This window comes from Leucopleurus acutus, assembly GCF_964270905.1.
Source record: "Leucopleurus acutus genome assembly, chromosome: 3".
In the NCBI taxonomy this organism is placed as follows: Eukaryota; Metazoa; Chordata; class Mammalia; order Artiodactyla; family Delphinidae; genus Leucopleurus; species Leucopleurus acutus.
This window is the reverse complement of record NC_139145.1, coordinates 2310953-2336708: the sequence shown is the minus strand read 5'-3', so window position 1 is coordinate 2336708 and position 25756 is coordinate 2310953. Positions and strand designations below refer to the sequence as shown.

Genomic DNA, 25756 nt, shown 5'->3' with positions numbered 1-25756 from the left:
TTCTGTCTTTTTTACATTCTGCCTTGTGTCTGGAAATTCTTTTCCAACCTGTTGAATGAGTGAATGTGTTTCAGTAGGCAGTGGGGTTTGCACGACCCTCACATGCACCTGTTGTGGGTCTCACCTGCGCTTATCACGCGGTGTGACACCGTCACTGCGGTGTGGGTCCGCCCAGGGGTACCTGTTTCTGCGACCGTCCCCTGCCAAGAACAACTCTCTAAATTGAGAGGAGCCACTCCCCCGGATTCCCACGTAGTCGCCTTCGCGGGCCGCGGATCCTGTTCCCGCGCGGTTGCCCTGGGCAACCCGTGGCACCACGCTTACTGTATTGATTCGAATCGCGGGCTACGTCACGTCGTCCCGAGATGCCCGCGGCGAGCAGGCACAGCTGCGCGGGGTGGGCGGGGCGGGACGCGGACCCGAGGCCCCGGCGCGCGGGGGCGGGACGGCGGCACGCAGCGCGGGGGCGGGGCCGGCCGCGGGAGCGCGCCCGGAGGAGGGTGCCGGAGGGCGCGGAGCCGCGACCGACGCCATATTAAGGAGCGGGGAGCCCGGGATCCCGTCAGCGGCGGCCGCGGCCGGACGCGGCGTAGCTGCGCTCAGCGGAGGCGGGCGCGGCGCGGCGCCGGGAGAGGCGGGGCCGGCGGAAGCAGCGAGCGACGGGCGACGGGCGACGGGAGCGAGCCAGGTGAGGCGGCCGAGGTCTGGGGACCCGCCCCCTGGACCCGAGCGCGACCCCCGAGTCGGGCGGGCCTGGCAGCGGCGCGGGCCTGCCCGGCCCCCGAAACCGAGCCGGCGGCCCGGCCCGCCGCCCCCGAGCTCAGGCCCCCCCACCCCTCGGGAGCCGGCCGGACGCCGGCGCGCCGCCCCGCAAGCCGAGCTAGGCCCGGGTGACCTCAGCATCCCATCTCCCGTCCTAACCCCCACGTCCGAGCCTCCCCCTAGAGCAGGCCCTGCGTGACCTCCGCAAGCCGAGCCACCTGCAGGCCGTCACCTCCCCGCGCGGTCAGCGTCCCTATCCTTTTGTAATTAGCAGGTTGAGCTCTGACCGCTCCCCGCCCCAAACCGGGGGACTCCCCACTCTGTTCCCCAGAACGGCAGGCCCACGCCCTAATCTGTGCTCTTCATCATTGGCCTGTCAATCCCGGGTCTCTCAAGTTCACACCATACAGCTGGGGCCTGCCCAAATTGAAACTCCCCGCCCCAGCTGTCACAACTCTCTCCGTCTCGGACCAGCCCCCGCCCCCCGCCCGGATAAAATACAATCTGAGGTTCGTGGACCCTGGAACAGCCAGGGTGAGGTGCGGAGGCCCTGCCTGTATGGCCACCCATTGTGCTCACCGCGCCCCTCTCTGCTCCTGGCACATGGAAGCAGTTAGGCGACGAGTTTTGAATACATAAGTGCCCCACTGGCTCCCAGCCCGTCTGGTTTCTGCTCCCCGCACCCTTACGGCTTGACCCATTCTGGCCATGACCCACCCAGAATCCAGCGCTCCCATCTCACCACTGACCTCCCCAAAATGTGACCGCCTGGTGGTGCCCAGCTGCCCTCCAATCCGGGACCATTCTGGGTCTTCCAACAAGCACTAGCCCGGCCACTCCGGATCCCGCAAGTGTGGCACAGTCACGCCGTCACAGCCGTTTTCCCCTGCTAAAAACTGACCCCCACCTCCCATTGGTCCTGCACTGTCCAGACCTGGCCCGGTTCAAAGCCTGAGTCCCACTGTTGTGCAGCTGTCCAGCCTAAACCCGCTTGGTTTTTCCCTGTTCTCTTTTCCCTCAAGTCATCCCTTGGTTCAAGGTGCCTCTCAAACTGAGAACTAGATCCCCCCACCCCCAGTCCACTAAGCGATGACCTCATGCCTTTAGCTGGTGAGGCTGCACCCCACTCTCCTCGACCCCCCTCACCCCGCTCCCCGCCGCTTCTTAGCATACTTGGAACAAGGACAGTTTACCTAAAGAAAAACTGTCCACGCAGACCTCATGCAGCCGGCGGGTACATGTTGTCCCCCTGGCCCATTTATGGGCAGAATGTCTCGTGGGCCGTCGTGACTGTTGATGTCGAGGGCCCCTTCTGTTTTGGCCATGCTGAGCCGGCTTTTCTTCTGAACCTGAGAGTGGAAGCAGGTGTGGTGGCCGCCCAGCTGTGCTTTGCATAGTGAGTGAGGTTGGATTGCTCCAAGAGGGTTGTGTTAAGGATGCAGGCTCCTCCGCCTCCAAACGCCAGGGCTCTGGTCCTTGGACAGCTCTTGGTTCAAAGGACAGTTGCTTTGCTGTGGCCGGGGGGCCACGTCTCACGTGACTGTGCTGGCCAGCATGCCACTGTGACCATTTCCCAGGACGATCTCAGAATCTGTGCCCTGGGTGGTGCTATCTGTCTGGGGCTGGGCAAGGAGGACCTCGGAGCCTGATGAGTCTTCAGAAGCGGGTCTGCATCGATTTTCACACCAGGTCCTCTGTCTCCTGCCATTCGTAGATTTTGGGGCCTCTGACTGGGGCAGGTTTTGTATACCCAGGACTTCTGGGTTTGGGGAGGCCCCGAGTAGGGTTGGTTGTGGGACCTTTCGCTCAGTGTTACTGAGACAGATGAGGATCCAAAGTCATTCAGTCTGAAGGGTCGATCCTGGGGACTTCCGGCTGGCATCAAGGAACTTGGTCTTTAAGAAAGCAGCCAACTTGCAGCACCCTTGTAATCCTTCTCTTCTAGAGCAGAGGTTCTCAACTGGGGATACTGGTGATGTCTGGGGACATCTGTGGTTGTCATGACTGGGCCGCTCCTGACATCGAGGGGGTGGGGGCCAGGGGTGCTGCTCCACACCCCGCAGCGCCCAGGACGGTCCCCCACATAGGATGATCTGGTCCTGAATGTCCACAGTGCCAAGGGGGAGAGATCTTGGACTAGAGCCTGACCGGGAGGCCTGTGAGTACAGGGACTCCATCCCCAGATGCTGCACAGGGCCCGGCGAGGCTGGAGCTGTAGAATGCTGGCTTGAGTGGGTGCGGGGGTCCTGGCCGGTCCTGGGGGTTGGCAGAGCTGGGAAGGGAGTATTTGGCTCCCCCTTTCCTGCCCCAAGAGCTCCCTGTGGTCTGACTTATGCTCCCTCACAGGCCCCAGTGGCTTCTTGCTCGTCGGCTCCACTGATCACGGCCCTGCCCACCCCCCACTGGCCTACCCCAGGCTTTGGCCGCTTCGGAGCCTGCCTGGTGCAGGCAGGGAGTGTTTAAGTCAGGGGACAGGCGCGCAACCGGAGCCCCCCGAATGTGGCACTGACAGTCTTGACGGGACGTTGGTCGCCTGACCGGCATGTCCTGTATTCTTGGCAAGTGACTACTCTCTCCTGCCTCAGTGTCCTCAGGTGTGAATAGAAGGAGAGAACGTGCTGTGCACCCTCCCGGCCTTGTTTCCTTTAGTCATCTGACTACTGCGAGTCGTAAAAAAAAAGTAGAAGATGGAACCCACTCGCCTGACTTCCTGTGCTTCCCCCTTCGTCCTTCACTCGCCCTCCTTTTATCATCTTATTTATTTTTGTTGGGAACAGCTTTCCCCAGATATAATTATTGTATTCCACAATTCACTCATTTAAGTTGTACAGTTGGGTGGTTTCCAGTGTATTTACAAGATTGTGCATGCATCACCACCATCTAGTTTAGAGCATCTCCATCTGCAGTCACTCCCCATCCCCTCCTCGGCCCCCGGCAACCACTAACCACTCTGTTTCTCTGGCTTTGCCTGTTCTGGGCGTTTCATATAAATGGAATCATACAGTATGTGGCCTTTCATGTTTGGCTTTTCTCACTGAGCATCGCATCTTTAAGGTTCATTCAGGTTGCAGCGTGTCCTCCCTTTTTTGTGGCTGGATAGTATTCCGTTGTATGGATGGGCCATATTGTGTTTGTCCACCAGTTGGGGGGCCCTTGGGCCGTTGGCACCTTCTGCGTATTGCGAATGGAGCTGCTAGGAACAGCCGGGCACAGTTTCTTGTGGGGCGGCCCTGTTGTTTAATCGGGACTCAGATGCCTCTGCATGCAGTCCTTGGTGGCCTGCTCCTCGCCCTTAGCTTCCTGTCCTCATTTGCTGCTGATGCCCAAGGCTGGCTCCTGACTGCAGGCCCACGCGGCCAGCAGCCAGTAGATCCTCTCCTGGGTGTCCTGCGGTGCATCCAGAAAAGGTTGCTCTTTCCACAGACCTGCCCTTCCCCCCCCCTTACTTCCCCCAGCCTCACCTGGGTCCCTCCTTTCCGTCCCCCCCATCTTTCCAGGACCATCTGCATTCTCACCTGGGCAAGCAGGCCCCGTCTCCCTGCTCCCACCCCCCTCTGCCCAGTGCGCCACCGCCAGCCTGCAGACGCACATCTCATCAAGCCCCTCCGCCCGTCCCTTCCCCACCTCCCTGCCACCAGCCGCCCAGGGCACAGCCCAGGAGCCTGCCATTCTGGCCTTGTCACCTTTTCCTCTTCCTGCCCCCAGTATGCTCCTTATACCCCAGCCTCCCCAAACCATTCTTTCCAGACCCCCCCATGCCCTTCCCCAGATCAGAATGGGCCCAGGAACCATTGACCATCAGGGTGGGTCTCATCCCTACCAGGCATGACAGCCACTGCAGGAAGGGGGTCAGGCTGTATTTGCACTGGGTCCCACAGTGAGGAGGGGCCGCTGGGGGGAGGGGTGGAAGGATGGTGGGAGGAGGAGGAGGGAAAGATGAGGGTTGGGGCATGTCTGTCTGTCTGTCTCTCTGCACTTACAGAAGGGCTGAGCAGCTGAGAGGTCAGTGCTAGTCTTTCAAGCTGGGGGAGAGGGGGGAAGCAACTATTCCCCCTAAGGAGTTCCCTAAACCAGAGGGTCTCCACTGGTTTAGGCGGTTGTCAAACCTGGGGGTGGGACATCCAGTGGGCGGGGCCAGGGAAACTGCTCAACCCCCCACAGTGCCCAGGACGGCCCCCCACAGAGGAGGACCCACCTGAGTGTCAGCAGTGCCAGGGCTGCCCTAAACACACTAGGCATTTCCTTCTGCCACCGCCCCCTGGGACCCATGGCGAGGAACCACGGTGAGACAGATTGAGGAAGCACTTTCTGTTGCTCAAGGCTGCCTGTGAGAGGGTGAGATCCCTGTCCCTGCAGGTGTGCAAGCGGATGCAGAGATGTGTAAGGGCTCTGGGGTCCTGATGGGACATCCAGCCTTGGATGGAGTCCCAAGAGTCAGGCCTCCGACATAAATCACAGTTTTGTGGCCCCCAAGTTGTTCTTCCTTTGCGTGGGGTTTGCATCATCTGGGTTGCTGCAGACCCAGACGCCTTTACGGTCTGAATGTTTCACCAAGTCAGACGGGAGTGGGTGCTTTGTGTGCTGAGAGGTGGGGGGATGAGAAACTGCGCTTCAGGCATCATTTCTGAGGTTTCGAGCAGCAATCTCACATGGGGTGGAGGTGCCCTGCTGCCAGCCGTGTGCTCTTGGGGGTGTTGTCATGGAGAAAAGAGGTGTTGACGGGATTCTCCTCTCCTTGAGGCTGTGAGCCTGGGGGTGGGCCATAACTCTGGCTCCCTGCTTTGCAGCTCCTGCACCTGCCTGCACACAGAAGGGCAGTAGCCTCAGGTGAATGAATGAATGAATGAGCAAACGAATGAAAGGAAGATGCTCCTCAGGGCCCTGCCACCAGGCCCCCCTCTCCTACTGATTCCCTTCGGCCACTCGGGAAGATGCGCTGTCCCCCGTCCAGTGCCGGGCACAGTCCTTTTTGACTCTGGCCGTTCCCAGCCTTGTCCTTTGCTGTCCTTAGACATAAGGGGCCGCTAGATCGTTGTGTTTCCTCTGCGGGGGGAGGCCACTCCCTTCACAGGAGCCCAGGACCTAGCCTTGTACAACCACAGCCAGCCCTCCAGCCCACAACCCTGCTCCTCCCACGTTCTCAGGACGGTCCTGCCTCCTCCAAGGGGAGACCAGTCCTTTTCACCTTCGGGGGCAGCATGGGAGAAGATGGGGCCCTGCCTGGTGGCCTGTGGCCACCAGGGTACCTCCCGTGCCACACAGCCCACGTTACCGCGCGGTGGAGCAGGAAGCAGGGGCGTCTGGGACCTGTTGTGCGCCTGTCACTGAGCCCGTGAGACCAGCCCCCATTTCCTAGCGTCTCCTTTGGGTCAGGCCCTCTACCTGCTGCTTCACAGAAGCTGCACCCAGGTCACCGCAACACGTGCGGTGTTATCCCATTATCCCCCACTTTGAGATGAAGAGACTGAGGTTCAGAGAGGAGAAGTTGCTCACCCAAAGCCATGCAGCCAGTAAGGGTTGAAGCCAGGACTCAGAGCAGGTCTGTCCTTGTCTGCAGCCCGCCCTTTCTCGTCCACCGTGCTGGGACTGGTTGACGATTGTGCGGGGAGGGGGCCGCTGGGCCGGCCTGCCTGGGCCCAGGAGGAAGAGGCAGAGCCAGACTCTGACTGTAGCGGAAGAGTGGACGACCCACATTTTCTGGTTGGGTCTCTCATGTGGGACTTTTCCCCCAACCCCTCAGAGACCGGCTGGAAGAAGACGACCAGCCCCCCGCCTTTCTCGGGGGCTGGTAGTCAGGAAGCCGGGGATGGGCACCAGAGCCAGCCCCGGTCTCCAGGTTCTTCCGCCTGCATGCTTCTGGAAAGGAGGGCGCTTCCCCGAGGTGTTGGGCCCGTTGAAAGTCTGTGCCCCGAGATGACGGTTCTCAGGGAGCCCCAGCCGTTTGTCACCATGATCCCTAATTGGATGGCTCCTGCTGGGGCAGGCCGGCGGCCGTGATGACCGGTCCTGAGTGGGCCCTGGGGCTTTAGATGGCTGGACTGCTGGTGCTGGGCCTGGGGAGCCTCTCACTGCGGAGCCCGAGCAGCCATGGGCAGGTGGGGGCAGGCGGTATGGAGCGCCCGAGCCCCTCTTTTGTGGAATGGAGATAGGGTGGCACCCGGGGACCAAGTTGAGTCAAGCACCTGGACTGCCTGGCGCTGTGCTGGCTGCTGGAGGGGCACAGGTGTGCTTCGTGTCACTGCTCTCACTGTCCGCATCTGTGCTCTGATGCTCTCCCCACAGGGCCAGGAGCAGTGCCCCGTCCGCCTGGGATGCAGTGCCCACACTGGACCTGGCAGGGCGGCGTGCCCAGGCCCCTGCTGGCATGCTTTCTTCCCCTCCCTTCCCTGCGCCCCGTGTGGGGAGCTGGTGTGACCAGCCCCCCCGAGGCCAGAGTTACCCTCACTCGGGGTGATCCTGCACCCCGCCCCCCCCAAGGGGACACTAGGCTACGTATGCGGACATCTGTGATCCACACAACTTGGAGGGAGTCTCCCCTGACATTGAGCAGGTGGGGGCCAGGGAGGCTGCTCCACACCCCGCAGCGCCCAGGATGGCCCAGATGTCAGCGGTGCCACGGGCAGGCGGGCAGGCAGGCGGCCACATGCCACACCAGACCGTGCTCAGCCTGAGCACTGAGTCATGAACCACGTCACACGGTATCTCCTCGGCCTCCGAGCCTGCAGCAGGAAAACAGCAGGACCGGTTTTAAAGATAAGCAAAGGCCTTGAGGGACTTGCAGTTTGAGCACTGCTGGAAGCAGTGCTGGCTGGGCCCCTCCAGGCCTGGCGTGAACTAGTGGAGGGTGTGCCCAGGATGCTGCCCTACGCACCCCCCAGGGAGGCCTTGACAGTGACAGTCAGAGGGGCTGCACTGTCATGGGTCCTGCCCCACATGCCCCTGCCTGACCTTCTTTCCTCCTCTGTGGGCTGGGGAGGGAGGGCCGGTTCCTGCCCGCACCTGGGGGCTGGCAGTGACCTGAGGTGAAAGCTTGCTCTTGGTATTGTTCCTCACGTGGGACCCCAGCCGCCTCCGGCTCCAGCTGGAAGGAGGGCTCGTGGGGCTGGGGCACTGGCTTATCTTCAGGCCCCTTGGTCCTTGCTAACCCCAGGGCCAGCCCATGCCCCATCATCTTACCAGGGAGCCTCCCTGGCCTGGCCCTACAGGGCCCTTCCCCAGCACTGCGGACACGGGGGTTGGGTCATTCTCTGGGGACGGGGGTGGGGCGCATCCCAGGCGCTGGGATGTAGAGCAGCATCCCGGGCACCCACGGTCCTGACAACCACAGACATCCTCAGACCTGGCCCGGTGTCCCCTGAGGGCAGAACCACCCTGGTGAGGACCCCTGGGTTGTACTGACAGGGAACCTCCTGCTGAGCACCTGGTGCCTGGAGCCCTGGCGCGCTGTAGGGCCGAGCAAGGTCGGGGTAGCGAGGAGCCGCAGGGAAGGCCTCCTCAGGAGGGGCAGCCAGCTGTTGAGCAGCCGGCTTGAAAGCAAGGGCCCTGCTCTGTCACTGGGGCCTCCTCATCCAGCATGAGTCGACCTCACTCTCGGAGAGGACCGGGGCCGGGGGTGAACGTGGGGAGCGCACAGGAGGGCAGCCCTGAGGGGTCAGGTGGTCTGTGACACATGCAGACCCTACTCCTAGCCTTGTAGGGACCTCATTCTGTCCCTTCAGGTGACCAGGATCATGCCCATTTCCCAGAGGCCTAGGCTGAGGCTCGGAGACTGAAGGCTAGTCTGAAGCAATGAGAGAAGGTGTGGGCCGCCTGGCTCTTCATTCTGGGGGCCACGAGGGGTAAAGAGGAGACCCACCTTAAGGGCTAGCTTGGCGGGTGGGCGAGCCTCCCAGTGACAGTGCAGAGGGGGCAGTGGCAGCCAGCGACTGAGAACCCCAGCCCACCTCACAGACTGCGGACACCAGCCTGCAGGTGCCGGCTTCCGGGCAGAGCGTCTCCAGGGCCAGGGTTCTGGCCCCCCTGAGCAGGCTCTCATCGCTTCCTTCCCTGCTCTGACCCCCAAGGCAGCTCTAAACCCCCTGCAGCCTGGGGGAGCCTTTCTCAGCCGCTGTGCTCGGGACTTCTTTTCAACAGAAAAGTCACTACTCTCTCTCTGCCTTTTACTAGGAAACTTTGCAGACACACAGCAAAGGTGGCAGAGTGTTCCCCTGCACAGCCAGCCATGCCCCTGCTGCCCAGACTCTTCTGGTCTCAAGCTGGGGCGTGCATGGTCCCCGCTCTCCCCGGCTGGTCGTTTCTTTGAATGGCCGGGCGAGTTCCCTGATGCAGAATCCAAGAAGCACAGAGTGACAAGGCAGGAGGACCGGGGCTTCCTTCCTCTCCTGACCCCGTCCTCTAGTTCCTCTTCCCCAGCCGACCTTCCCAAACCTTCCAGAAATAGCTTGTTCTACACAGCATGTTGTCACATGCACTGGGTCCCAAAGACCCCCCCCCCTTTTACTGCAGTGCCTCCTGTGGGGAGATGGGCCACACCCTTCAGGTAGACGTCTGGTCTGTAGACTTCTCTCGTCCCCCGCTTTCCTAAGCAGACTGCGGAGAAATCGCCGTACACAGGGTTTTGCCCACGCGCGCCAGAGTTTCTAAGGGTAAATTCTTAGAAGTCAGAGAGGATGTGCGTTTTTAGATTCTGAAAGCAGTTGCCAAACTCCGGCTCCTGCCAAGAGTGGGCGCGAGGGTGCGTCATCTGATCTTGGAGCTGCTCGGGGAGAGGAGGGAGCGGGCTCTGGGCTGGGTTCGCAGCCCTCGGGGCCGCGCGTGCAGCCGAGCCTCTTTTTCCAGGAACCGTTTGTTTGTATCCTCTGCTGCTTTGGTCTGTCCTGAGGGTGGCAGGTACTTTTCCCGGTTGTGTCGTTCTTTTTTTAGAAAACTGTGTTTATGGTGTATTTGCTTGCAGACACTTTTCATTTCTCCACACGTGAATTTATCAGCCTTTTCTCTCAGGGCTTCGGACTCTTCTGGTCTTCTGCAGTGCGGCAAGCAGCAGTCTTAGAGGAGGTGGGCAGGCGTCCCTGAGGTCCTGGGACCGAGGACTCTCTCGGATACCACCTCCACTCTCTAGAATAAGCCACTTGCAGCCTGGCGGAGCCGCAGGCCCTCGGCTCCGAGAATGGGCTGGAGCGGGGGCTCAGACCAGTTTTGTCGCCAGCATCATGTGGTTTGGGTATAACTGCGGCCGGCCAATGCTGCAAGTTCCTCCAGAGATCTTGGTTGAGGCCCTTGGCGTCTGTCTACCTCCTCACTGAGACAGCCTGGGTGTGCGGGGCGGGTGCCCCTGAGGGCACTGGCTTGTCACTTTATTTATTTATTTAACATCTTTATTGGCGTATAATTGTTTTACAATGGTGTGTTAGTTTCTGCTTTGCTACAAAATGAATCATATGAATCAGTTATGTATATACATATGTTCCCATATCTCTTCCTTCTTGCGTCTCCCTCCCTCCTACCCTCCCTATTTCACCCCTCCAGGCGGTCACAAAGCACCAAGCTGATCTCCCTGTGCTATGCGGCTGCTTCCCACTAGCTATCTACCTTACGTTTGGTAGTGTATATATGTCCATGCCTCTGTCTCGCTGTGTCACAGCTTACCCTTCCCCCTCCCCATATCCTCAAGTCCATTCTTTAGTAGGTCTGTGTCTTTATTCCTGTCTTACCCCTAGGCTCTTCATGACATTTTTTCCCTTAAATTACATATATATGTGTTAGCATACGGTATTTGTCTCTCTCTTTCTGACTTACTTCACTCTGTATGACAGACTCTAGGTCTATCCACCTCATTACAAATAGTTCAATTTCATTTCTTTTTATGGCTGAGTAATATTCCATTGTATATATGTGCCACATCTTCTTTATCCATTCATCCGATGATGGACACTTAGGTTGTTTCCACCTCCGGGCTATTGTAAATGAACATTTTGGTACATGACTCTTTTTGAATTATGGTTTTCTCAGGGTATATGCCCAGTAGTGGGATTGCTGGGTCATATGGTAGTTCTATTTGTAGTTTTTTAAGGAACCTCCATACTGTTCTCCACAGTGGCTGCATCAATTTACATTCCTACCAACAGTGCAAGAGGGTTCCCTTTTCTCCACACCCTCTCCAGCATTTATTGTTTCTAGATTTTTTGATGATGGCCATTCTGACTGGTGTGAGATGATACATCATTGTAGTTTTGATTTGCATTCCTCTAATGAATAGTGATGTTGAGCATTCTTTCATGTGTTTGTTGGCAGTCCGTATATCTTCTTTAGAGAAATGTCTATTTAGGTCTTCTGCCCATTTTTGGACTGGGTTGTTTTTTTGTTATTAAGCTGCATGAGCTGCTTATAAATTTTAGAGATTAATCCTTTGTCAGTTGCTTCATTTGCAAATATTTTCTCCCATTCTGAGGGTTGTCTTTTGGTCTTGTTTATGGTTTCCTTTGCTGTGCAAAAGCTTTGAAGTTTCATTAGGTCCCATTTGTTTATTTTTGTTTTTATTTCCATTTCTCTGGGAGGTGGGTCAAAAAGGATCTTGCTGTGATTTATGTCATAGAGTGTCCTACCTATGTTTTCCTCTAAGAGTTTGATAGTTTCTGGCCTTACATTTAGGTCTTTAATCCATTTTGAGCTTATTTTTGTGTATAGTGTTAGGGAGTGATCTAATTTCATACTTTTACATGTACCTGTCCAGTTTTCCCAGCACCACTTATTGAAGAGGCTGTCCTTTCTCCACTGTACATTCCTGACTCCTTTATCAAAGATAAGGTGACCATATGTGCGTGGGTTTATCTCTGGGCTTTCTATCCTGTTCCATTGATCTATGTTTCTCTTTTTATGCCAGTACCATACTGTCTTGATTACTGTAGCTTTGTAGTATAGTCTGAAGTCAGGGAGCCTGATTCCTCCAGCTCCATTTTTCGTTCTCAAGATTGCTTTGGCTATTCGGGGGTCTTTTGTGTTTCCATACAAATTGTGAAATTTTTTGTTCTAGTTCTGTGAAAAATGCCAGTGATAGTTTGATAGGGATTGCATTGAATCTGTAGATTGCTTTGGGTAGTAGAGTCATTTTCACAATGTTGATTCTTCCAATCCAAGAACATGGTATATCTCTCCATCTATTTGTATCGTCTTTAATTTCTTTCATCAGTGTCTTATAATTTTCTGCATACAGGTCTTTTGTCTCCTTAGGTAGGTTTATTCCTAGATATTTTATTCTTTTTCTTGCAATGGTAAATGGGAGTGCTTTCTTGATTTCACTTTCAGATTTCTCATCATTAGTGTATAGGAATGCCAGAGATTTCTGTGCATTAATTTTGTATCCTGCTACTTCACCAAATTCATTGATTAGCTCTAGCAGTTTTCTGGTAGCATCTTTAGGATTCTCTATGTATAGTATCACGTCATCTGCAAACAGTGACAGCTTTACTTCTTCTTTTCCGATTTGGATTCCTTTTATTTCCTTTTCTTCTCTGATTGCTGTGGCTAAAACTTCCAAAACTATGTTGAATAATAGTGTGAGAGTGGGCAACCTTGTCTTGTTCCTGATCTTAGTGGAAATGCTTTCAGCTTTTCACCATTGAGGACGATGTTGGCTGTGGGTTTGTCATATAGGCTGGCTTGTCACTTTAGAAAAGAGAGCAGCATCCATGGTGGGGTGCGTCCTCTGCATCTACAAGGGCAGAGCTTGAGAAGGCGTTAGTCCCAGAGCCCCTGCACCCGTGCCCACGCCTCCGCGAGTCCCTCTGTGAGGGGTCGGGTCTCGGAGACATCATCCTGGGCTGGATGCTGGTACCTGACGGCCCCACACACTCACCCACCGCCCAATCTGGACCTCGCGTCCGCCTTGGCCCTCCGTAGACAGCTGGCCGCTGTGGTGTGCTGCCACCGGCATGGCTCCTCTTCCCCTGGTGACTTGTCTCTGGCTCGCCGCCCCGCTAGGCAGGGAGCTCAGCACGGTGGGACTGTGTCCTCGCTGCCTGCTCCAGCCTAGCACCCGCCCCAGGCCTGAGGGTGCTCAGAAAACATGGGTTTGGTGGGGTGAATGAAGACTCTCCGACAGACGCGTGAGCTGCACGGGCTGGGGCAGAGAGCGTGCCTCTAAGGGCCCACGTTGAGGACACCCTCTTGGCAGCCACCACTCCCTGAAGATCAGCAAAGGTGGTCTCGGTGCTCTACCTTCCTCCGCCTGCCCCTGGTGTGTGCGTGTCCTGCAGTTGTTGTAACAAATTATTACAAACTCAGTGGCTTAAAACAACAGAAATTTATTCACACAGTCCTGGAAGTCAGGAGACTGGCTCGGGCCTCACGGGGCTAAAATCCAGGCGTGGGCAGGGCTAGTCCTTCCGGAGGCTCCAGGGAAGCATCTGTTCCCGCCTTTTCTAGCTTCTAGAGGCGCCACCTTCCTGGCTCGCGGCCCCATCCTCTATCCTTGTATCTCTATTGTATCCAGCAATGCAGCATCTCCCGTCTCTCTCTGCCTCTGACCCTCCGCCTCCACTGGGCCCCCCGGGACATCCCCATCCCAGGGGCCTTAACCTCATCTGCAAAGCCCGTTCTGCCATATAAAGGAACATACCCAGAGGCTGGGGACTAGGAACATCTCTGACCCTCAACAGACACATCTGTCAGCAGTGAGACGTCCGCCAGCTGCACGGGCTTCTGTAGACTGTCCCGTTGGGACGTCGCGGGCAGATGGAGGGGGGCGCGCCACACTGGGCGTACTCTCTGGACTCGGATTCAGCGCACCCCCTGTGCAAGGACACGTGGTGTCTTAGGAGCAGCTTCTTTGCGCATCCCAGGAGACTAGTCTCCCGCCCCATGTGCTCCGAGATGAACGCGGTGCTTTGGGCTCTGCTTAGGTTCTGGCGTGCGGGCGGCATCCGAGCTGTTGTCTGGGCCCTGCTGTCTGACCACGTAGGGAGCCGCTGGGGTCTTTGGCACGGTGACTTTGGTCTGTGAACGGAGGGGCTGTGGTTTCCGTCGGAAGTGAGCTCACGTGGACCAAGAGGCTTAGACGGCTGATGATGAGGCCCCTCGTTCCCCTGGGCCCCGCCGGCCCCGAGCTGTAGCCTAGCAGTGGGGGCCCTGGAGGTGGTACTGCCGAGCGCACAGCCCAGTGCACCTGCACCTGCTCTCCCGAGGGCTCACTGCCCGGCGGGCGGCACACGAGGCCCTGGTCAGGGCCGCCGTGGTTGACCACACACGTTGGGCCAGGAAGTTAGCCAGGCTCTCTGAGCCTTATTTCCGTGTCTGCAGAGCAGGGACAGCCAACTGGCCCAACTCTGGAGCTGCTAGGACAGGGCCGTGACAGCTCTTCCTGGTGTCCAGCCCCACTCGAAGCCCGTTCACGGGCCACTCAGTCACCGTGGACGCCGGCCCTGCTGGGGCTTGGTTCTCGCTTGCACTTGGCCTGGCACTGTGGTGCGAGACGGCCGGGTCCGTGCTTGGGAAACGGTCCCCTGAATGGGTGTCTCCCCCCCAGGCCAGATGCTCAGATGGGCGCCTTTGTGTCCCGCTATGGCTCTGCCGCCCAGGAGCGGTCGGGTGTGGTGAGGGCTTGCGGGGCGCCCTGGGTGGGTGCGTTGGGAGGGGGAGGTCAAGACCAGAGACGGAGACAGCCATCCGTCATTTCAGAGACTATGTTCTGGGGCCAGAATGGACAAGATGTGTCTAGGGACCCCTGCTGGGGCAGGAAGCCATTGGCCAACAAGGGGGTGCCTGCTCCCAAAGGTTTACCTGAAATGAGGAGGGGGCGGAGGTGTTGCAACCCTGCTTCTCACCGAAGCAGGAAGCCCGCTGTCTGTCGACGACAGGGCATGGGTGGCTCTGGGCCAGCACGGGCTCAGAAGGGCCCCAGGCTGAGTGGAGGGAGGGCCGTGGGCACGGGGGCGGGTGGGCGTCCAGGCAGGAGCCCTGTCTCTTCCCCCACCTGACCCCTTGCCCAGCTTCAACAGCCTCATCTTTGCGAGGGGGTGCAGGCATCCAGTTCACGGGGCCGCGTGGAGGGAACACGGAGTAAGATAGGCACGCTGAGGTGACAGTGGCTGTGTTACTGTCCCGTGGGGTCTAACCCGACTGGCTCTGCTTCGGCCGAGCATCTGGCTTTGGGCCGAAGCCACACCAAGGCAGCCCTGTGCATCACATAATCCCGGTGAGGGACAAGGACCTGACAGGCTCGTGCCGGTGCTTTAGCCCAGGGTTAGGCCCAGGAGCTCGGAGAGGCCATTTGGGGGCACGAAAGTAGCAGTTCAGCAGATCGGCCTGAGTGTCTCGTAGTCTCCTGGTCACACAGAGAGACGCGAGCGCTGGACTTTCCTCAGGTGTCTTTTTTTTTTTTAAGGGCAAACGTTCTCTCTGGTTTACTTTCTGTCTGTATGGACTTGACAGCTCTGGGACCTCTCATGAGTGGAATCACACAGTATGTGGCCTTTTGTGTCTGGCTTATTTCCCTCAGCATCATGTCCTTAAGGTTCATCCATGGTGTAGCAGGTGTCAGAATCTCCTTCCTTTTTAAGGCTGAGTAATATTCCAGGGTGGGGATGGAGCATGCCTTGTTTATCCGTTCACTGTGGGTGACACTTGGGTTGTTTCTCTTCTTAGCTTTTGTAAATAGTACTGGTAAGAGCCTTTGAACATTAGCTTCTGCGTGGGTCTGTTTCCTTTCTCTGGGGTGTATATCTCAAAGTGGAGTTGCCGGGTCACGTGGCTGTGTGTATTTGATTTATTGAGGAGCTCACAGGGGCAAGGGGATGGGGAGGGAATGTTTCATGGGGACCGGGTTTCAGTTTGGGAAGACGAGAAAGTTCTAGAGGTGGATGGTGGGGATGGTTGCCCAACAACGTGAATGGACTGAATGCCGCTGAGCTGTGCACCTAAAAATGGTGAAGATGGTGAATTTTATGTTACGTATATTTTACCCTCATTTTTTTTAAAGGCAAGTGTGGAGGGTACTACACCTAGGAATTTGTATTTGTAAACTTAATTTCTGGCCAGCCTTCACTTTTCCAATTCTTGATACTTGGTCAGTTGTCAGAGCAGCGCCGGCCTGGAGGCTCGGGGGCCGGAACTAGCCAGCACTGCCCGCGTCCAGCCCTCGGGCTGCAGCCGGAAGCGTAGGGTGACCGTGATGGCGCGAGGCCGGGGGGTAGGGACAGAGCAGGCGCAGGGCGGGAGGCTGTGCTCGGGGGGGCCCCCTCGGCGCCGCCCCCCGCCCCGAGCCTCAGGCATCCCTGGACTCTGGCCTGCCATCCCCCGGGAAGGGCACCCTGCCCTCTGAGGCGTCTGCTCTTCCCTCCCTGGAACGCTCCTCGGCGCCCCTCGCCGCCACTCTCTTGCTCCTCTTCCTCAGAGGCCTCCCCAGGCGGTCGGGGGAGCTGGTGGGAGCTGGGCAGAGGCGTGTGTCCGCTGGAGGCCACCATCCCCCGCCCCAGCAGGCCCTACGCCCGGTCAGCTCCGCAGACCCCGACTGACGGGCCGCCCTGCCTCCCTCACAGGGGCGAGGACGAGGCCCCAGGGGCGGCTCACGGCCTCGAGCATCTGAAGCAGGAAGGCGACGAGATGGGTGCCTGTGGGGGATGGGGGGGCCTGGGGTAAGCGGGCGACTGGCCAGAACCAGGACAAAGGCGTGCGGGCCCGGTGGAAGCTTCCTGCAGAACAACCAGAGAGGAGCCTGTTTGTCCCTGTCACGTCCCGCTGGGCTCCTGGGAGGGAAGGGCCCCCACCTGGCAGGGGACTTGGCTGTCCCCGAGGAGCGCCCTGTGCTCGCCAGGCGGCAGTGGGGACCGCTGCCTGCTGGCGCCGACCTCTCCCGCCCTTCCCGCCCAGGCTGACGGCCGCCATGGACCAGGACTACGAGCGGCGCCTCCTCCGGCAGATCGTCATCCAGAACGAGAACACGATGCCGAGCGTGAGTACCCAGGGCTGCCCCGCCGGCGCTGTCCGGGCCCGCTGGAGCTGGGGAGAGTTGGGGCGCGGGGGGCGGGCAGCTGCTGGGCTTTGGCCCTCGGAGAACAGAGGTGCCGACAGGCGACAAACACGTCCTCCCCCTCGGCGGCATGGCCACGCCAGGTGTGAGATCCCCCAGCACCTCCCTGCACTGCCCTCCGTTTCCGGGGCCACAGACCCCTCATCCTCGTGGGCAGTCAGGGCAGAGGAGTGATGGTGGCACGGGAGGGCCCTGTTTTGCTCTTTCCTGCGTCCCCACCCCCTCCGCCGTGTTGTGTTTCTCTGTCCTGGGCTCCCGACACGTTGCAGGCTGTGCCCGCCAGTTCTCAGCGCTCTCAGCTCCGTGCTGGGCCGTCCAGGGCAGGGCCCTTCCTGCCTCTTCCGGCTTCTGGTGTTGCCGGCAGTCCTAGGCTTACAGACCCACCCTCCAGTCTCTGCCTCATCTTCACGTCCCCCCTCACTCTGTGTACCGGTGTGTCTGTCTCTTCTGAGAACACCAGGCCTTAGATTTAGGGCCACCCTGCTCCAGTATGACCTCGTCTCAACTTGATGACACGTGCAAAACCCCCTTTCCAATTAAGGTCACGTCCCAAGTATCAGGGTTTGGGACTTCAGCATATCCTTTTGGGGGACACAGTTCAACCTACAGCAGATCCCTTGTAGAAAAAGGGACATTCCTGGGACATTCCCACTGCCTGGTTCTGGGGCTGAGTCGTGGTCTGATGGGGGAATAGCCTTGTGTGTGGGGAATGGGGCTGGCAGGACGACAGGCTCTCAGTGTCGGGGGACAGATGCTCTTTGTTCTGTGCTATCAACGTTCCCGTCCTTTGATGACCGCTGAGAAACGGATCTCAGCACGTGGCGGTGTCCATGGTCGGGCTTTCGCTCCCCGGCCTCTTCCCACCCACAGAGCCGGACAGACGAACTGAGCCCCAGACATGGTGCCGCTAGCAGGTTCCAGCACGTGGGTCACTACCAAGATCAAACCCTTGTTCAGCGGCCAGAGGCCAAGGGCGAGGAGGCACAGTGGGCAGGGCCTCCGTCGGGGAGGAGAGAGGGTGGCCTTGGGGCGCTCTGGGGGCTCTGAGGCACCCAGCCCACCCTGCTGTCTTTCCAGGTTGCAGAGATGCGGCGAACCCTGACGCCCGCCAACTCCCCCGTGTCCTCCCCCAGCAAGCACGGGGACCGCTTCATCCCCTCGAGAGCCGGCGCCAACTGGAGCGTGAATTTCCACAGGATCAACGTGAGGGGGTCGGGAGAGGGACCCTGACCGCGCAGCCTTGGGGCACGGGCCGGGTCCTTCCCTCTCAGCCCTGCCTCCTCCCCTCCCTGCCCCGCAGGAAAATGAGAAATCTCCCAGCCAAAACCGGAGAGCCAAGGACGCCACCTCGGACAGCGGCAAAGGTCGGGACTCAGGCACCCCGCCCCCGCCCCGCCCCCGCCCCGCCCCGCCCCGCCTCACGGAGCTTGGTGCCCACAGACGGCCTGGCCTACTCGGCTCTGCTGAAGAACGAACTGCTCGGTGCCGGCATCGAGAAGGTGCAGGACCCGCAGACGGAGGACCGCAGGCTGCAGCCCTCCACGCCTGAGAGGAAGGGCCTCTTCACGGTGAGCCCCGCTGGCTGCCTCCGGTCTCAGCCTCCGCGGGCATCTCCTCCCATCTCAGCCCTGCCGGGGGGCTGGAATACAGGAGGCGCGGGGGCCCACTTAACCCCGTGCCCCGCACCAGGCCTGTCGCCCTTCTGCGCGCCTGCGGGTTGGAGGGACCTAGGGCCAGTGCCGCATGCAGGGCGGATGGGCGGGGCCTCAGCCTGAGCCGCCCCGCAGTCCACCTCTCCGTTTGGGCCCTGGAGCAGCGCTAGAAGGCCTGGCTTGGGTCCCTCAGGAGACGGGGCTGAGGGGCTGGTGGCTGCATGAGGGCTGGAGAGACAGGCTGATGCCAGCAGCCCTGCAGGAGGACGCCTTGGGTGCGAGGCTTGGTTTGCCTGGGACGCGCATCTCTAGTCAGAGCCCCTCCCAGTTTCGGCGCACCCTGGACTCAGGCACAGGGCTTCCGGGACGCAGCATCCACTCAGTGGGTGTCCCCTGCCCCCAGTATTCCCTCAGCACCAAGCGCTCCAGCCCCGACGATGGCAATGACGTGTCTCCCTACTCCCTGTCCCCCGTCAGCAACAAAAGGTGAGTCCAGACCTGCCCTGGCCGGGGTTGGGGCTGGGGGGCAGCTGGCAGGGCCCGGGAGCTGCCATCAGTTCTAGAGCTGTGTACGGGGTACGGGGTGGCCCAGAGGACCCCCCTCATTGGGGACTTGCTGCGGGCCCAGACCAGGTGCTGGGAGCCCGAGAGGGGTCCTGCAGGAGGCGCCGGGCAGAGGGGAAGGCGGGGCTGTCGGAGCTCAGGGCAGCTGAACATCCAGTGGTGGAGGGGTCGGTGGCCGTGGGGTCACCCACGGGTTTGGGATCACAGAGTGACAGAGTCGGGACAAGCGGGAAATGACGCAGCCTCCCAGGGCCACCGGGAGGAGATGGCATCTCTGCAGTTCTGTGCAATTGTTGCCTAATCTCTGCCTCGGTCTCCCTGCAGTCAGAAGCTACTGCGGTCCCCACGGAAACCCACCCGCAAGATCTCCAAGATCCCCTTCAAGGTCCTGGATGCGCCCGAGCTGCAGGACGACTTCTACCTGAACCTGGTGGACTGGTCATCCCTCAATGTACTCAGCGTGGGGCTGGGGACCTGCGTGTACCTGTGGAGCGCCTGCACCAGCCAGGTGGGCGCCGCTGAGCCTGTGCGCATGCGCACGGGCTCGGGGGCGGCAGAGCGGCTTCCTACGGTAGCCGAGCCGGGCCGGGGCCTGTGTGAAGGGTGGGAGTGTTGGTGGGGGCCTCCAGAGCCTGGGGCAGCTCCCGGCCACCCCCTCCTCCCAGGCCTGTCTCCTCAGTGTGCAGACTCTCCTGGGGTCGGTCAGCAGGGGTGAGCGGAGGCCCACGCCCATCCCTCCCTGGGCTGGCTTCCGAGAGTCAGGAGTCCTTGCTCCCCGGCCTGAGCTCCAGCCTCCGCCCGTGCCAGCAGAAGAGGCACGGTGTCCGGGCCCGGCTGAGTGCAGTGTCCCCCACCCAGCAGTAAATGCCTCGGAGTGGCTGCTGGACACATGTGGGCTCAGGGTCTGCAGGGCACAAAGACCCTGCAGGTGGGGTGTTTGAGGGACAAAACCAGATGCAAGTGGGTTCAGAGAAGGTGAGCGAAGCCAGCACAGGGAGGCCGGCACGCGCGCGCACACACACACACACACGGCACGGCACGGCACGGCACGGCAGCCTGTGGCCAACACCTGCTGCAGGGATCCCCCCGCCCCCGGGCGTGATGCTCGCGTCCCTCCAGGCTCTGTGCAGTCAGCATCCCTGTGCTTGGGTGTGTCCCCTCCTGGCCTGTGGCTTCCCGAGCCCCCTAGCTGCCTTCTACTGGGTCCCAGCACTGATGCCAGTGCCCCCAGGCCTGAGGTGTGAATGAATGAATGAATGGGTGGACAGACAGATGGATGAATGGACAGTCTGGACCTTGAAGGAGCAGTGGGCACCAACTGCTCCCCCTTCTGCTAGGTGACCCGGCTCTGTGATCTCTCCGTGGAAGGGGACTCGGTGACCTCCGTTGGCTGGTCTGAGAGGGTCAGTACACTAGCCCTATCACCCCGCTGGGCAGGGTTGGCCCAAGGGACGTCGACCGGCCCTCACTGGAGGGGCCCTCGGCAGTGTTGGGGGCCTTGGAGACCCAGAGGAGCCAGAATCTGGCCTTGTGGTCACTTGTCCAAGCCCCAGTGACACCTGTGCCCCCAGCTGTCCCCAGCCTGGTAGAGATGGTTGGAGTGACAGAGACTCTGGGGCAGGCTCGCTCCACATGTTGAAGCATGCAGATCTTGGGACACATTGCATGGATTTTAATAGTTCCACTCTCTGTACGACTGTCTGCCCAGAAAGTTCCTAGGAGGGGTGTCCGAAGGGGCGCGTGTTAGAGACCTTGAAAGAAGTGGGCCCAAGGCTCTCCCGTGGGGAGGTGAGGGGAGCTCCCCGGCCGCCCAAGCAAGGGGTCCCCACACAGGGGCCTGATGCCCGCTCTTGCCCGTTTTGCCGTCCTAGGGGAACCTGGTGGCCGTCGGCACACACAAGGGCTTCGTGCAGATCTGGGATGCGGCCGCAGGGAAGAAGCTGTCCATGCTGGAAGGCCACACGGCGCGCGTTGGTGAGGAGCCGCTCGGGGCCCGGGGGTGGGTGGGTCCCAAGGGGCCGGGCGGGTCCCGAGGGACCGGGCCACGTCCTCATCCCACCCTCTGCCTGGCCGCAGGGGCGCTGGCCTGGAACGCCGACCAGCTCTCGTCCGGGAGCCGGGACCGCATGATCCTGCAGAGGGACATCCGCACGCCGCCCTTGCAGTCAGAGCGGCGGCTGCAGGGCCACCGGCAGGAGGTGTGTGGGCTCAAGTGGTCCACGGACCACCAGCTGCTCGCCTCAGGGGGCAACGACAACAAGGTAGGCCCAGCCCCTGCCCTCCCTCCCTCCCCGCCGGCCCCCGTGCTGTGGAGCAGGGATGACAGGGGTGCACCCCAAGGGAGGCCAAGATGGGCCCTGCCTTCCCTTGGGGGCCAAGCTGCCCGGGCCTCACAGCCCCGTCCCTGCAGCTGCTGGTCTGGAACCACTCAAGCCTGAGCCCCGTGCAGCAGTACACAGAGCACCTGGCGGCCGTGAAGGCCATCGCCTGGTCCCCGCACCAGCACGGGCTGCTGGCATCCGGCGGCGGCACAGCCGACCGCTGCATCCGCTTCTGGAACACTCTCACGGGGCAGCCGCTGCAGTGTATCGACACCGGCTCCCAGGTGTGCAACCTCGCCTGGTCCAAGCACGCCAATGAGCTGGTGAGTGCGGGGCGCAGGAGGCCAGGCCCCAGCTGTCCAGGTCTGGCAGAAGCTGACCCGGTACCTGTGCCCAGTGACTGCAGGAGAGGCCCGAGGGCTCTCGTGTGCAGTGTGGTTCCCTTTCTGGAGCCAGTCATCGACCAGGGTGTGGGGTTGAGGGCTGACACCTGTGGTCTCTGCACCCTGTGGGCACGCCTTGGTGTCCTTGTGCCTCGGTGGGTGTGTCTGGGGGGGTCTATGCCCTGGGGCCACTGGAGGGGGGAGCCCCAGGCTCTGACAGCGTTCTCTGTGTCCCCTAGGTGAGCACGCATGGCTACTCGCAGAACCAGATCCTCGTCTGGAAATACCCATCCCTGACACAGGTGGCCAAGCTGACCGGGCACTCCTACCGGGTTCTCTACCTGGTGAGTCTCCCCAGCTGGGCCCTGTTCCTCCACCTGGAACAGCTTCGGGCTCTGGGACTGGACTGCAGGGCGCGGCAGCATCACTCTGAATCTGCTTCACCAGCGCCCCTGCCCTGTGAGCAGGGGCAGCTCCGCCTGCCTTTATAATCTCCAGGTGTTTGTTTCCACATAAAAATAGAAGATGCCACGGATAACCCACATCCAGCCCCTCAGATCACCTCTAGATGTTTCACCAAATAACCACTTGCACGTGTCTGGAGAAAGCCCCTCCCCGAATCCACTCACTCTTCAATATTTTGGTTTTTTCTAGAAAAAAGTTCTGTGCTTAAACCAGCAAATCCTTTGCCCAGTTGCACAGAGCGGGGTGTGGCATCCTTTGTGTTCTCATGGCTTTGCCCGTAGGCCACAAGGACAGAGGGGGTCTCTCTTCTCCCGCAGGCCATGTCCCCTGATGGAGAGGCCATAGTCACTGGTGCTGGAGATGAAACCCTGAGGTTCTGGAATGTCTTTAGCAAAACCCGTTCGACAAAGGTAAAGTGGGTCGGTATCAGCGCCAGATGTTCCCCCACGTGTGTGCCCTCAGCCTGTCCTGGGGCCTCCTGCCCCACCCCCGCCGCTCAGCCAGCCCCAGTCACCCCGTCAGCTGTGCCCTCCCCGGGATCCCCACACCCCCTCTCTCCTCCTGCATCACCTGGTGTCCCTGCACATCCTGGGGCACTCGCCGCGCAAGGTGCCTGCACAGGCCCCTCCTCAGGCCCGGAGCCTCGGGGTCCCTCCAGGCAGAACTTCCTTCCCGTGCCCAAGCGGCTGGCGCCCAGCCCAGCGGCCCAGCCTCGAAGCTGGCCCCTGCGGGAGGTCACCGGACCGAGGGCTCAGCGTCGCTCCTGTGTGCCCTGCAGGAATCCGTGTCCGTCCTCAACCTCTTCACCAGGATCCGGTAAACCCGTGGCCGTGCCGTCCTGGTCGCAGAGCGCCACCTCTCAGCGTGCATGGACCCTCCCCTCCCCCGAACATGGGCCCCAGAGGAAGACAGGCAGCCAGGGTGGGGCGGGAGCCGGGCCTGGAGAGACCCTGAAGGTTCTATTAAAGCCTGATTGTGAACCCTGTCAGCCGGTGTTTGGGGCGGGGCCGGGCTCGGGCACCAGCAGTAGTGGGGCCTCCGGATCCCTCCACCCTGGGTGGCCCCGGCTCGGACAGCTGTTCTCGGAGCGGGATGGACGCCTCCTGGATGCCGCCTCCTTCCGTCCGTGTCCATCACCGCCTCGCTGGGGCTTCAGGCTCTGCCCGGAAGCTCGTGCTCACTGCTGCCCACACCTGCTACGGGACAGACGGCTGGACACCAGGCCGGTCGGCCGGGGAAGGGCCTGGCAGGATGGCAGCTCAGGTTGGCCCGGGAATCGAAATGACGTCCCCACTCGAGAGGTTTCTTTGCAGCCACCTCTGCTCTCCCTGTCCCAGCAGCCGACCGGTGGCTCTTTCAGGGGCACGGCGTTGGGAGCAGGCCACACGCCAAAGGAGGTCACCTTGAGGCGGACTTGTTTGAGGGAGACTGATGTGGGACCTGTTCGCCATGATGGCTCGCCCCAACTGTCCTTGTCGCTCACGGGGTCACAGCCGACTGTGGTTCTTGCAGCTTGCTGGGCGGCCGGTCAGGGTAACCTGAGGACAGAATTGACCCTGCAGGTCAGGTCCTGTGGGCGCCCAGCCCTCCTCCAGCCCCTTCTCCTCCAGGCCACCCTAGTGGGTCCTGTCCATCTGCGCCTTCGGCTGCGGGAGGGGGCACCTGAGGGTTCCCCCAGAAGCTTCCTGAGCTCCCCCTGACTCTGGGCCCACCTCATTGTCCTCTTCTGCCCTGTTCTCAGGTGAGACGGAGGAGGGAGGTGGGGCCAGTGTGTGGCCAGGGGCCTGAGCAGCCACCCTGCCTCTCCTCCTCTCCCTCCCTCTCCCCTTCCCAGGTTGGAGGACATTGATGGACGTGGCCTGGGCAGGGCGGGGGTCCAGCGTGGCCAGGGGGGCCCCACAGAGTCCCATCGGTCACCCCGGCTCTGCCGGAGCCCCCGCTCCTCCGGTTGTGAGGGCCTTGTGCTCTGCTCAGCCAGCCACACGTGTGCATGTGTATATGTGTATCTGTGACTTTCCTTTGGATTTGTTTCTGTGTTTCTGTAAATCAGTCCCCAAAATGTTAAGGCTTGCTGGGGGAGAGCAGTGGCCCACCCTTACCCCTGGGGGAGACAGAAGTCACAGCTCTTAAGGTCTTCTTCAGAGGGGCAGGCGGCTGAGCCTGCATGAACTTGGGGAAGGGTGGGTCCCGCCTCCCGGCCCATCCCGGCTGCTTGCTGGGGACGGGCGGGGACGAGCAGGGACAGTGTACATAGATGTGTGTATTCCGATGGGTCCAGATTTTATTTTTGTTTGTTTGAGTTTTGTTGTGTTTTTTTTTAAATAAGAGAGCAGTCCTTTGTCTACCGCACGCCTGGCGCAGGTGAACCTCGCTCCTCCTGGAATTCAGCATCGCCGTCATTAAACCATGTGCGTCGTGCCCAGCTGGGGCTGCCTGTCTCTCGATCCATCTGGAGTCTGCACACACCGGGACCCCAGAGCGGCCTGAATGTCACAAACCGGTGGGGAGTGTGGCTGGCTCTGGGGGAGAGGCTGCGGGGGCCACTCAGAGGCGGTCAGCAGGGGGCGCCAGGGTCCTTGAATTCATGCCCCCGTGATCCAGGCCAGTCCTTGCAGCCAGGCTGGTTCTGTTGGGAAGTGGAGGGTGGGCCCGGGGCTGGTGGTCCGAGCACATAGCGAGGCCTGGCCCGGGGTAGAGGGGGCGGCACCTCTGCCTGACAGATGGGCTTCCGGGGCCAGCAGGGACACCGCTGGCCCAGCACCCTGTGCGTGGGGAGGGCCAGGAGGCCCCAGGGAGGAAAGCAGCCTGGACCAGAGGGGTTGTGACACTGGGTGGGCCTGCGGGCCCAGGGGCCCCAGGGGTCTTGAGAAGGAAGGGAGGTGAGGCTCTCTGCAGTGAGCAGCTGCCCACAACTGGTGGCGCACCCCATGCCCTCCCCGCAAGCCCGGGAAGATCCCCATCCTGGGCAGCCGGGGACAAGGGAGGCCAGAGCCCAGACCTGCCCTTGAGGAGCTTCTGTATGTCAGGGAGTGGACGACAGAGTGTAAGTGCATGTGGCCGTCACGGTGTGAAGGGTGGCGTGGGCCTTGGGAGAGGGCAGCTTGAGCCCAGGGCTGACGTGTCAGCAAGGGCCTGAGGGGGGCACGGACACACCCGGGCAGAGCTGGTGCTCCAGGCTGTGGACCCATGCAAAGGCCCTGGGGCAGGACTGTGCCTGATGAGCTGGAGGAACAGCCAGGAGGCCCCTGTGTCTGGAGCAGAGTGAGCGAGGGGGAGAGAGGGAGGAGGGGAGGGCAGGGAGGAGACAGGGCAGGTCGTGCAGGGCCTTGGGGAGGACTTGAGCTGTTACCCCAGGAGGGAGGGCGGGACCCTGGAGGGCTGTGGGCAGAGAGGGGAAGGGCCACCCTTCCCCTTGGTGTGGAGACCTGGAAACAGGTGGGCAGGGGCGCAGCGACCAGGGAGGACGCCCTGCCCGGGCAGGCAATGACAGGACTGCGGCCACAAGCAGGTGGAAATGGTGAAAGGCAGGCAGGTTCTGGATTTCTTGTGAATGTTTTAACGTGTAGTAAAATGTGTGTAACATTTTAA

At 60.5% G+C, this 25756-nt stretch overlaps 1 protein-coding gene across 2 annotated transcripts; it reads left to right on the top strand.

Annotated features, from left to right (window-relative positions):
- Nucleotides 1-656: 656 nt before the first annotated feature.
- On the top strand, nt 657-24798 carry FZR1 (fizzy and cell division cycle 20 related 1). 2 transcript variants are annotated; one of them, XM_082836927.1, is made up of 14 exons: nt 657-688; nt 16624-16705; nt 17861-17986; nt 18084-18147; nt 18224-18351; nt 18839-18921; nt 19324-19507; nt 20337-20402; nt 20871-20973; nt 21076-21260; nt 21410-21643; nt 21943-22047; nt 22486-22578; nt 22947-24798. In XM_082836927.1, exons 2-14 carry the CDS (start codon nt 16637-16639, stop codon nt 22986-22988), a joined length of 1482 nt encoding a protein of 493 aa, XP_082693053.1. In that variant the 5' UTR covers nt 657-688; nt 16624-16636; the 3' UTR covers nt 22989-24798. The 2 variants fall into 2 exon arrangements, with proteins under 2 accessions (XP_082693053.1, XP_082693052.1); XM_082836926.1 differs by having other exon boundaries at nt 22486-22587.
- The last annotated feature ends 958 nt before the right edge of the window (nt 24799-25756 follow it).